This window comes from Equus caballus, chromosome 24 (genome assembly GCF_041296265.1).
Source record: "Equus caballus isolate H_3958 breed thoroughbred chromosome 24, TB-T2T, whole genome shotgun sequence".
NCBI classification, from domain to species: Eukaryota; Metazoa; Chordata; class Mammalia; order Perissodactyla; family Equidae; genus Equus; species Equus caballus.
In genome coordinates, this window is record NC_091707.1 from 26,931,749 (window position 1) to 26,944,605 (window position 12,857).

Sequence of the window (12,857 nt, forward strand, 5' to 3'; positions counted from 1 at the left end):
CTTGTTACTCATCACGTCCATTATGTTTATTTACCTTGTTTATTGCCTCTCTCTTCCTACTATAACGTAAGTTTTATGAAGGCAGATATTTCTGTCTGTTTTTTTTTCACTGCTATATCTCTAGTGCCCACAATATTCCTTGGCTATTTAAGAAATATTTCTTGGATGAATGAATAAATGATAAACATTATGGACCAACTCCTTAGGAAAGTGCCACGCGTACTAGTGCCCTTGCTCCACCTGTGGTTTGGAGACCCTGAGTCATAAACCCCCATCCCATAGCCATAGAAAGGAAAATCATTTGGGCATCAGACTATAGATTATGAGAAACTAATGGAGGAGAGAAAAGGATGGCTATAAACTCAGGGTAGTGTAACCATGCCAGCCTTGTAGCACTGGGCACAAGCTATTTAGAAGTAGAGAAGACGTGGGCTCTGAGAACATCCACAGTGGGTGAGGACTCCTTTCCCGATTCTCGCGGTTCCTGAGAAACACAGACCTAACCAAAAATCTGTAGGACAGACTTTAAGAAGCAGCAGGATCCATAAGAAAGGTGGAATGCCTCAAAAGAACAACAATTTCTCAAAAGAAAGTTCCTTAAGAACTTTCATTTCATCCATTCATCTATCCACTCATTCACTCATAACCGGCACTAGGCCAGGCATCTAAAGACACAGAAAAGGAAAATACAGGCCTTCTCGGTCCAGAAAAAAAGATATCACTGTAAACAAATAGCTGCAATCCAGGAGGATAAATGCAACAACAGCTATGTTCTACTACAATTGGGGTGTATAGGAGGAGGTCATTAATGTTGTTTGTGTGTTCTGCGAATGTTCAACAGAGAGGGTCTGAACGGATAAACAGCAGTTTTCCAAGAAAACAAGGAAAGGCAGGGCATTTTAGGTAGGGGAACGGTCCATGAAGACTTGTGGAGGGAAGAAAGCACATGGAACAATCAGGAAAACTTAAGTAATTAGGTAAGTCTGGAATGCAGGATATAGACAGGATTTGTGGTGAAACTAAACTAGAGAAATAAGGGGGCCTGATCCTGGTGGGTCCTGTATGCATGCTGAGGAATTGTGACTTCATCCTGTGGCCATGGGAATCTACTGAAGGCCTTTTAGAGGTGAACAACATGAATTATGAATGCCATAAATAACACGTATTATGTTTCAGAAAGCTCACTCTGGGGCAGTGTGGTAAGTAAAGGGGTGAAAGAGCTGGGAATAAGCCTAGCAAGGGAATACCATGTTTCAGGAAGTCAGTCATAGTTTTCACAATGTTTTCTTCTGTTGTTCCTTACCTGCTTGAGAATTAAGATGAGAGATTCAGTTCAAGGGTAACTGTGATTACAGGAGATAAAAAGAAGGCTTCTTTCCTAGCTCCGACAAATGTAAATAGGGGCAATGCTTTTCATCAGCTTATACCAAGATAAGTAAGTAAGCAGCTTAACTCTCTGGATGAGGCGTCAGTTAGAAGAAACAGAGCTGGGTGATTTCCACTCTCAATTTGTGCTTGGGAGAAGCAGCCTGACCTCAAAACTCACTTGGAAACCGAGGAAAAGGAAAAAACTTAACAATTAAATTCCAGATAATATAAGTTTTACATTATTTTTGAGACCCAGTTAGTAGCTAAGACCAGTGAGTAGCTAAGACCCAGTGAGTAACTAAGACACAGTAGCTAAGGCAGCTGTGAAAACATTTCTCTCTCACTGCCCTACAGGGGTGTGATTTCCACGACTCTGTGAACTGTTGACTTCCTGGGGAGCAATCCGAGAAGATAGCTATTTGTAAACTTTCACTGGCTGCCATTTTGAAATTAAAGTATACCTTGTGCTCCTTTAATTTTACAAGAAATTTGGTACGAATCAGCCAGTTCCTCAGGAGGTTTTCACGGAACATCGGGATAAAAGAGGTATTGCCAAAGGGTCATGGTGAAACAGAGTCCTGGCTTTGCTTAACAATAGCTCCACAGAAATAATGCACTTCAGTGGTGCCTCTGCCTCCCACGGAAGGAGGGCAGAGGATGTCAGAGAAAAGAAGGGAGCACACTCTTCCATTAGATATTCGAGGCCCAAATATAGGATCTGTGCCACGGGTGCTTCCTGGCCCTGGTGGTAACAAGCTGGAGTGGACGAGCAACGGGGTCAGCAGTGGGACACAGCCCTAGGGCAGGTGGGAGGTGTCTGGAAACAGAGAGAGGTAAAACAATTTGCACAAGGTCACACCACTTATATCAAGTATCTCATTCCAGACACCATGCTCTCAACTACTATTGGATTCTGTTCTATATTTTGGGAGAAGGGATGAAATTTGTCATTGCCAGTCAGAAGGGTAATTTGGGATCCAGGTTAAGACTGGTTGCACACTCATCAAATCATGACTGGCGTAGACAGAACTTTCCACTTTAACTTGACTCTGCCAGAGATGCTCTCGTAGCTCAACATTAGATTAAGTTTAAGGGGGGGTGATCACCGCCCTTAAAGTGGAGTGGGCCGACCTTGGTGGGGGAAGCAGGTCCTGCCCTTCGAGAGCTGTGTTTGCGTGCCCCACCTTGCTGAGGAGGTGCAGCAGGGCTTCCCGCAGGCAGCTGTGCCTCACATAGAAGCCGACGATGGCCAGGTTGGTGCTGTAGTTATGCAGGTAGAAGAGGCATTCTTGGTAGTAGGTGTTGTTCATGATCTTCCCTTCAGGAATCACCTCCAGAGAGAGGCTCTGGGTCCGAAGGGTAGCTTCCAGCTCTTTCAAGGTGGCAAAGTAATCATCATCTTGCTGACAGGAAAGGAGAAAGTATGAGGGAAACATGGGACTCAGTAAGTTCTCAGAAGCTTCTGAAAACATTGCTTTCAAAGAATATTTAACAATATGGCAAAATGCTCACAACACAGTTTTAAGGGTAGAAAAACAGATAGTATTATAGTATATGTAATTCATATTTAATTACTATTATATAGAATATATTACATATAAAATTCTATATATTATAATACTGTATAACACCAACTTCATTAAAAAACATAACAGAAAATTCACCAAAATCTAAATACTACTTAAGTCTGGGTATGGGATTATACATGATTTTTATTGTTTAAAAAATAGTTTTCTGTAGTTTGTCTTTTAAAAACTTTGACTCTGTATTGCTATTCTAACCATATATAGTTACTTATCTAACTATATGTAATGGAAAGAACAAAATCCAAACCTGGCAGCTCTGAGCCAGGACTGCCACTGTCGGCTGAGTGGAAGCTGATCCGTTCCCCAGGGCATTCCTGCTCTGGGCCTCCCACCCTGAGCTGTCCCCCGCCTGCTGTGCTCTTACCAAGGACAGGAGTGGCCTCGCTGTGGACTCCAGATACTCAACCACATCCTGTACCAGTCTTGAGCCCTGACTCAGCTGATTGAGGTCAAAAGGGGGCTTCAGACAGCGACTGAACTTCTCCCGTGCGGCAGCGAGGTTCCCAGCTTTGAGGCAGGCCATACCCCATGCGTGCCACGCCCCAGTGGTATCAAGCCCCGTCTTTGTGGAGACCTGGTGGAAGAATCTTTAGTGAGAGGGTACCTACAACAAGGCCTGAGAGTCCCAGGGGCCTATTCTATCCCCTTGTTGCCAATCATTCCTGCCCCCTTGCACCTGCCATTACTCCCACATGGGCAAACTGGTCATGCCCTGGATATTTCCCTATGGGCAAGAACAACTGACAGATGGCAATCCCTGTTTGCAAGGCTAGGCAAAGGCAATTCATTACAGTTGGGCAGAAGTAAGCTTTGTCTTTGCCTCACCTCAACGCCTAGTTGGTAGTACTCAGCTTCCAAAAGCTGGTTCCTTAACCTGGTTACTGCAGCCGGCTGTAAGATCTGATCCAGAGATGGCACATGGCGATAGGCAGCAGCAACTAAAATATTCAGAACATCTACCTTGCTGATGTAGCTGCAGGGAGGAAAAGGGCAAGGTAATGAGGCTCCACAGTCTTACCTAGAATAGTTGGTGCTTAAAGGTTTTCTATTTCATTTCCAACGTGAAATGTGATAATGAGAAGTGAGAGGTACACAGACACTATGAGAGAAGACTCTGGAGTCAGACTCTGAATACCAACTCCCAACTCCATCATTTAGCAGCTCTATGACCTTTGGCGGATTAGTTAACCTTTCTCTGCCTCCATTTACTCATCTGTAAAATGGACATAAAACAGGGAGTTTTCACGATAAAATGAAATAACTCAAGCCAAAGGTCTTAGGATAGTGTCTGGAACTTTGCAGGCACTCATCAAATGTTAGATATGAACACGCGGAGTAGGGATGCGCAGGTCTTCAATGAGAGGCCAGGCCTTTACATTGAATGTTGGAGACTCACAGGTTACCTATTTGCCTTTTGGTCCTTTTGAACCTTGCTTGCTTGAGAGAAGGCACAGAGACTATACTGATGGTTTGCACTCCTCCTCAATACAGAGGTCCCATCACTACCATTCCCTGGAGATGCTGCTGGGCAGGGGCATGCTGGCCCTTCACTCTGACCCTAGTCGCTTGGACTTGACATCCTCTCCCTGGGCTGAGAATGGGTTCTTGTCACAGCCCACTAGGTCTGCTGCCTTTGATCTTACTCCTGACACCTGAAGGTTGCAAAAACCTTACAATGACAGATGGCCCAGAGAGCTGGATCATTCTGTCTAGTGCTGCCTTCAACAGGCCTACGCTCCAGGTTCTTGAATCTTGTACCATAATTCCAGCAAAAACCCCCACGGATCCTGACTTGTCCACTGAAAGGGATTCAGTCCATCAGAGATTTTCAGCCGAGTGGGGATGGCGTAGGGGAGAGTATAGTAAGTATAAAAGCAAATTCCGTATCATAATGTACTTATACATTTGGAAAATGAAACATTTAAAATAGGTGGTGTAGTTTCATTTTTAAACATTCATTTAACATTCATTTAAACGTCTGTCAGAAGGAGGGATGAGCTACAAACAGGAGCAGAATACTCTGCAAACTAGGAGTTGTAAACACACATGCGAGCTGAATCCCTGCCCGTCAGCAAAGGGGCACAAAGGCAGTGTCTCTGGAGTGGGTCTGTCTGAGTCTAGGCTGGGGGAGACGGAAAGCGTAACTTGAAACCATTGCTGTAAACTGTCAGAGAAGCCCACGGCACCCTGGGGTGGGCGAGAATCCTCGTGAAGCGAGCACTGCCTCGGCCTAAAGCAGAGAGTTCCTCCATCCATATGAGATTTTGAAGGAAGCTGAGGACTTGATATTAAATTTGTTTTTTCCTCCAATCTGAATATCTTTTTCTTTCTTTTTTTGTTTTATTTTATTTATTTATGTTTATTGCAGTAACTCGGATTATAACATTATATAATTTTCAGGTGTACATCGTAATATATTTTGAGTTCTGTGTAGATTACATCATGTTCACCACCCAAAGACTAATTACAATCCATCACCAGACACATGTGCCTAATCGCCCTCTTTTTCTTTTAACAAAATTTTATCTTATGTACATTACTGGTATTTGAGATATATTTAGATCTATTTTTATTATTGCCTTGAATCTTTCTTCATGTTTCCTTTGTTTTCTACTTTTTCCTCTATGGATTGGTTTCTGTTTTTTTCTCCCCCTTTCCTCCATTTCTGGTAACTTAGTAGATTTTTGGGTTTTTTCATGATTATTTAAAAAGACTTTACCTAACATATTATATATCTATTTCTTCATTTATCAACTTGAAAAATGATGTAGAGTCTACTGCTTCTTAATACAAAGAATGAAGCTAACTCCTTTATATTTCCGTCTACTTTCTGTCCCACCTCCTTCTGCCTTTCTTAACCTTCTGGTTTTTGTTAATAAAAACAATAAAACTAGGGGCTGGCCTGGTGGTGCAGTGATTAAGTACGCACGTTCCGCTTCGGTAGCCTGGGGTTCATCGGTTTGGATCCCTGGTGCAGACATGGCACCGCTTGGCAAGCCATGCTGTGGTAGATGTCCCACATATAAAGTAGAGGAAGATGGGCACAGATGTTAGCTCAGGGCCAGTCTTCCTCAGCAAAAAGAGGAGGATGGGCAGCAGACGTTAGCTCAGGGCTAATCTTCCTCAAAATAAATAAATAAATAAATAAAACTAACGTTTTTGAAGTACACAGTATGGATCAGGCTCAGTCCTCAGCTCTTTACATGGATACGCTCATTTTATCCACATAACACCCCTATAAGTTTTATTATCACCCCCATTTTATAGAAAACTGTGGTCTAGAGAGGCTGGTAGACTTCTCCAAGGCTTCAGAGCTAGGGAGTGGTGAAGCTGGGATTCAGTGCACTCCTTGCTCTCGGTGAGTTGGTAGGCAAGTACTCTGATTAACTGCCTGAGGCACTTACACTCCAAAGAAAATTATTCTCTCTGCTAACAAATCTGGCTAGAACTGAGTGCTGGGAACACACATGAGTCACACATCTGGGTGGGTAAGCTGGGAATTAGGAGTTTTCACTGTGAAGTTAATGAATGGAGGCAGAGCAGGTTTTGCAGGGACCTGAGGCCTCATCACAGCTTTTGCACAGACTTCAACCCTATGACTCAGATTCCTACCTGTGACACAGGGCAGACCATTCTGCAGTGTGCTTTATAGATCTGTTACCCAGAACTCCCTGAGGCCACAGTCTGAATTTGGTCAAGATTCAGAGAGAGTTTTAGTCGAGGCTAAGAACTGGACACTCAGGAAGGACACATTTTCTTTAAAAGCCAGAAAATTCCACAGAGACCAAAGGTGCTCCCCTAAATTGATTTTAATTATAAATGAACTAAAGCTTTTACTTTCTTTCTGACTGGGTATAGCTAGAGAACACTCTGCTTTGGTGATCCACTCATGGAAGGAGAAGGACACAGGCTGTCAAGGTAGGGTGAGGAAGACCACTTGTGACCTGGTAACAGCATTTCATCAACATCAAACTGAGATGCAAAACATTTCAGCGTGTCTTGTAAGAGAGGCTGGTGAGGTGAAAACTCATGGTGTAGTCAGAAAAAGAAGCTGGATAGAAATGGCCGCCATGTGAAAGAATAGAGACTCATTTCCATTTACCTGTCACAAAGAGCCAGGTCCTGGCTCCGGCCAGCCTTGACGAACATCATCTTGGCGCTAAAGAGCAGCTGCTTCATAATGTCTATGAGCAGCCCTGCATCCACCTCTGGGTTGGTGAGGCCCTGGGACAGCCTGCAGCAGTGCTCAATTAGCTGGTGGCCACAGGCAGCACAGTCCCGGTGCAGATTCAGGATGGCAATGCACAAGGAGGCGTTAGGGGCCTGGCCAGGGTGGAAGAAGAGAGAAAAACAGTGAGTTCAGGGGCCAAAGCATTCTTCCAGTGGAGTGGGATGGCAGGAATCGTTCTTCCCATTTCACAAAGCTTGAAAAACACTGGAAGAAGGAGCCAAAATTCCATGGCAAAGCAGAAGTGGAACTAAACAAATTTCAGATGTTTCATGGCCAAAGCCCTGGCTGCTGGTTTCGTCACTTTACTGGGAAGAAGGCAGCTGTGTCCTGTGTTACCTACTTCTTGGGAATGTCCATGTGTCCCCTCCTTTTGCCAGTCTACTGCCCCACTAGTGCAGGTCCTCCTTATTGCTGGCTTGGACTGTGACCATTACCTTGCTTAACTGACCACTTGGAGAAGTCTCGACTTGAAGCCACTGGAAACACTGCTGCTAAATTAAGTATTCCCGAAGCACACTCTGAAACCTTTCATGGTCCCTGATGCCTACTGAGTACATATTCTTTACTGCAGAATTCAAGGCCCTAAACATAAATAGCCCATTTCAATCCTATCTTTTACTACCTCTCTATTAACATCCTATATTCCCTCTGGATTAAACTGTTTCCAATTCCCCAGTCATGTCCTGCAATTTGTGACACTGTGCCTTTGCTCAGATGCTTCAGTTTTGCACTCTTTGTCTTTCCCTTATCCTCACCTCACAACCCACAAACTTCTTGTCAAACTTCTACTGCTCGTCTTCCATGTTACCTCTTCCATGAAGCCTTTCCTGATCTCCTCTGGTGCATTTCCCAAGATGCTCCTCATTTCCTGCCTTAACTGGCCTTACTTGTCCTAGCTCCCATATTATTACACTGTAAGCAAGCGAAGGCCAGGTAGTGTTCGCCTATCTCTGCATTTCCTGCCATACTACTCTATGTCATAAACTCAAATACTACACTACACATCAAAAGAACTCAGATTTTATTGCTCTTACCTGCTCATAGTAAAATTCACTCCGCACCAGCTCATTTTCCTCCTCATTCAGATCCAAAATCCATTCCACCTCAGCTGCCTTAGGGACTCTCACCACCGCTGAGTACGGAGGGCTTTCAGTCTTGGAGCTGTCTGGTACTGAGGAGAGAAATGCCATTCACGCGTCAGTCACTGGCCAGCAGCCCAGTCTACCCAGTCCAGTGCGCTGGTGAGAGCTGGAGGCAGGGATAGGGCCCTCTCTCTTTCCTTGGTCCCTTTCCTTTCCTTTAGGAAACCATGTTGAGCACCCCAAACCTTCCTCCCCAGGGAAGACCTGGGATGAGTGTTACAGTGTTTGCCATATAACCCCACTGCTTCACACGAGAAACCCTGAAAGGCACAGGCTTCTCAACTGAAGGGCTGAGCCATTGGCTACTCTAAAAACTAACCTGCTGTGGAAGGATAGAGGTCAAACTATGACTAGTGATTACTGAGCGGGAAGGAGGAAGCATTGGGAGGTAGGATGGTGGTGATGGGGAACCTAGAGGGGAAAAAAAGAAATAACCCACTAAAATTAAGGACCAAATTCTTTGGTTGCTGGCCTTCTCAATGCTGGAAGCTAATGGGCCAATGTGATAGGTTAATATGATGATGAACTTTAAGGGAAACAGTTTGAGAGAAATGCCAGGATCTTCTGTGGCCAAGTTGGATTGAGTGGCCATTGAGGGAATCAGTACAGCTGATACGCTGAAAGTAGAGCCAACTCGAACATATAAACAGCCACAGGGAACGCGATTCAGCCTCACCTTCTGGTTGTCCTGGATTCTCCTCTGACACACTGGAAACAGAGAAAGAAAAATGAGATGACTGAATCCCTCCTCCTCCTCTTTGTTTTGAGCTTGGTATATAGCATTGACATTTACTCAGTTACATGAGTGCGTTATCAGGGAATCATCCAAAACTCTTTTCTCTCCTCACCTGTCACAGCCTATCACTCACCATTTCCTGTCCATTCCATCTCCTAAATAGCTCTTTAAATGTCCCCATCTCTCTCTTCAGCCCTGCCCCAGAGAGAGCCCTCATCATTTATTGCTAGAGCCTTTGCAATAGCTTCCCAATTGGTCTCCCTGATTTCATCAACCTTTTCTCTACTTCACAGGTATAGTAAGCTTTCAAAAATGCAAATCTGATCATGTTATGCTTCTGTTTAAAATCCTTCAGTAGCTCCTCAGGGTAAAAATATTCCACATTTGCCATTCAGCAGACAAAGTCCCTTATGACCTGGCCTGGCTACCTCTTGAGACAATCTCTTGCCACCTATGACCTGTGCTCAACCCATAAAAGTCCTCCCCACTCCGCCACTGGCTCTGGTCAACTTCACCTTGGGCCACCGAGCACAAAGTCTTGATGCCACAAGCCAGAGCCCAAGGCTATCACCTGCATGAAGAGCCTGCTCGTCAACCCCAGCCTATGCTGCCAAAGAGCAAACTCCACACCTTTGTGCCATTGCCTAAGTCCTCCTGATTCAGCTGCCAGCCTCTAAGTCCAAGGTACGCTGGCCAGAAGCTTAGCCCATCACCTGCCTATTTACGCTTCCTCAAATGACCCAAATTTTCTCCTGTCCCTACCTTTGAAGTTGTTACTCCCACTTCTGGGCATGCTCTGTTTTGGCTTCTTTTCCGACTAACTTCTCATCCTCTAAGTCTCAGACTAGGTGCCACCTCCTGCCCATTGGGCTAAGCTGTGTGTCTCCACCACTGCACTTATCCAACGGCTTTGTGCTCTTTCTGTTGGCTGTCTCCCCACTAAGATGGGGCTCTTTGAGGGCAAAGAGATTATTGCTGAGAGATTGTTGAATGAAAGAATCCCCATCAATACTAACTGCTCGTTTCAAATCTCACCTCTATGGTATATGGGTAATTCCCCTGAACTCCACCCCAAGGGAGGCGGTGGTCTGCCAGGGTAACAGAATCCGTAGTATAAGCCTGGCATATATTCCTTCCTATGAGATCAGTAAATTATCATGGTAAATATGACCAAAAAAGTTCATATGAAAACAAACACAAAAATACTGTGAAGCTACTGAGCAGAATGTAAAATCTATTTAAGTCTACAAATAAAACATGAAGAAGTCAAAGTAATTTTGCTTTTTGATAGTTGCTTTGGCTCATATTCCCAGATGCTCTAGGAGTCTATTTCACTCTCCTGTGGTGCTAGAAGTAGCGGAAAAAACTGAGCAACACTGATCCAGCAAACACAGTTTTGATCAGACTTGCTAGAGGTATGAGCAGTATCCGAAATTTGTCACCAGCTGAACTGGGTGTAGCAAAGTGTGAGGGCTCTTCTGATTGTGGATAAGAAGCTGGGATGACTAGCTAGATCAGACTCATGCAAGTGGTGCCCTCACATTGAACAGGTATGAACATGTCCCTTTGAGTCCAGGTGAGACCAACTGAAGCAAGAGTGGCTGGAAAACAGGTGAGGTTGTTGGTAAACTAAGGTCAGTGGCCTGAGTCAGGGGATGGGCTGAAGAACCAAGTGTCCTCATCTCAGAGAGAACATCATGTAAGAGACTTGAACTCAGCTTCCTCTCATCTGCTCTTGGTCAGAGGAAGTTTCTCTGACCAAGGTCAAACATTTCATTGTAGAGTTAATGGCATTTCAGTGTTATTGTTAAACTAAAACTATTTGTAATTGTTCCAGATTTGAGATGCTCTCCACAATGAGACCCCTAGGAGTGTAAGGACCTGGAGGAGGGTGCAGTGGTCAATAATAGTAGCAGTCCTGCTTGCAGGACACTCACTCTTTGTTGTAGTAACTATAGCACTGGTCACACACGCGAGCAGGGTTCTCTCTGCAGCCTTCCACCACCATTTTCTTAGTGGAGCAGGAATTGCACACTAGCCGGCCACAGCGGCGACAATGATGACGCCTGTTAAACTGAGGAGTGCCATCAGGAAAAGAAGGAATAAGGAAGAAGAGAAGGTGAGACTGCAGGACCTGTGAGTGTATCTGTCAACCCATTCATTCTTGGTATCAGTCCGCTGTGACTTATTAAGAACCTCTACTTGGGCCTCCACTGAGAAAGAACACACCAGTTCTTGCCTTCAAGAAGCTGACATTTAAAGACATTTCTGTCAATGGACAAAGATGCCCAAGTCAAGGACAATTTTGCAATAGCTCCTGACAAACTCTCCCTGTTGGTGGAGGCAACACATAAAGACATAGCAAAAAGCAGTGGGGAAGAAGTGACTTTCTCAGCTAATGTGGGTCACATTTCTCCATGGTGTGGTATTTCAAAATGCTTTTACAGGTGCTACCTCATTTCATTATAAGAGGTTGACACACATATTGCACTTCTTTTATAAATGAGGAGGAAAGAGACACAGAGAAATTACACCATCATCATTTTCATCAGCACTGAGCTAATATGCCAGTACTGATACTGTGTTAACACAGGTAATTGTTAGGTATGCTAACATTTGTTACTGTAGTTAGTCCTTACAGCTCCACGAGCCAAATAATATATCATCCCTAGTTTACAAGTGAGCATCAAAGACTGAAAAAGTTAACAGTCACATTGCTAGTAAGAGGCAGAGCTGGGATTAGAACCTAGGTCCTCTGTCTCCAGAGCCAGTACACATGACCAGTACCAGGTCACTTGTCTTACTGTGAAAGAAAGGGGAGCTAGAAACAAGATCTCCTGATGTTTGGTGACTCTTCCTACTATACCACTCTGATTCTTTTTAGCTATTTCATGAGAATGGCAAAGGTTTTAGACTTTAAGGCTACTTGGGAGTGTTTACCACCTGTCAAAATCCATAAAATATATTCTGGTCAGGTCATAGACAAGCCCCAAGTCTTCGATTTGGTAGTTCATCTGAAAATACCAATATCCTCTTGGAGACAGGAGGTGATCATAAACTCAGGCTCATGAACTAGAGTTTTCCTTTAATTTCTCCTGCAGGTAAAGCTGGAGACTGATGCTGCTTACCATGGTGAAGTGCTCCCTGCAACAGACCATGCAGATGCTCTTGCTCTCATCCGGTACCCACTGGTGCCTGGCAGGGGGCGTTGCTGGGGGCACAAACTCCAGTGGGGGCTGACTCTGAGGGAGGCTCCTCTCCCTCGGACTGGGGGAATGCACAATGGAGACACCTGGGAGTCAGAGCCAGAAGTCAGAGTAAAAGGTGATCAATAGTCCAACCAATAAAGGAAGAAGGAATGAGAGAATTAGAATTTCACCACTTTACAAACTCCTACTGAAATAACAGATCCAGTTGACGATCATCAATGACTGATTGCGTTACCAAAAGACAGACAACTGGACATTGTGGGTCTCCTGATGGAAGGCACACAACCACCTATCAAATATACCTCCCCAAAAATATTAAGCCTAACTCAAATCAAGCTTCTAGATCTATCTACCAGCGAACTAGAAATACAGAGGATGGAGACTCAGATTGCCACTGGTTGGCAATCAGCAAAAGCCAGCATGTGGGGAGCTCTACAGGACAAATGACCTAGTTTCCACCAAAAACAAAAAAGAGGTAGGGGAGCCTATTGATTAAAAGAGATTTAAGAAGTATTTCAGGCAAATGCCATATGTGGACATTAACCAATTCTAAAAAAACCTTTATGAGACAACTGGGGAAATGTG

General features: G+C 44.4%; 1 protein-coding gene across 2 annotated transcripts in view; it reads right to left on the reverse strand.

Annotated features, from left to right (window-relative positions):
* Positions 1–12,857, reverse strand: part of ZFYVE26 (zinc finger FYVE-type containing 26) — a 62,677-nt gene that overhangs the window by 11,271 nt on the left and 38,549 nt on the right. For both annotated transcript variants that reach the window (XR_011432053.1, XM_001500061.6), the window contains exons 28-35: positions 12,192–12,355; positions 11,001–11,137; positions 9,004–9,035; positions 8,220–8,356; positions 7,057–7,277; positions 3,780–3,927; positions 3,319–3,528; positions 2,553–2,771 (exon numbers count right to left, since the gene is read on the reverse strand). Coding sequence is in view for 1 of the 2 variants with exons in the window: in XM_001500061.6 (XP_001500111.3) it covers positions 2,553–2,771; positions 3,319–3,528; positions 3,780–3,927; positions 7,057–7,277; positions 8,220–8,356; positions 9,004–9,035; positions 11,001–11,137; positions 12,192–12,355 (1,268 nt within the window). In the remaining variant the exon portion in view is untranslated. The remainder of the gene's footprint in view (positions 1–2,552; positions 2,772–3,318; positions 3,529–3,779; positions 3,928–7,056; positions 7,278–8,219; positions 8,357–9,003; positions 9,036–11,000; positions 11,138–12,191; positions 12,356–12,857) is intronic.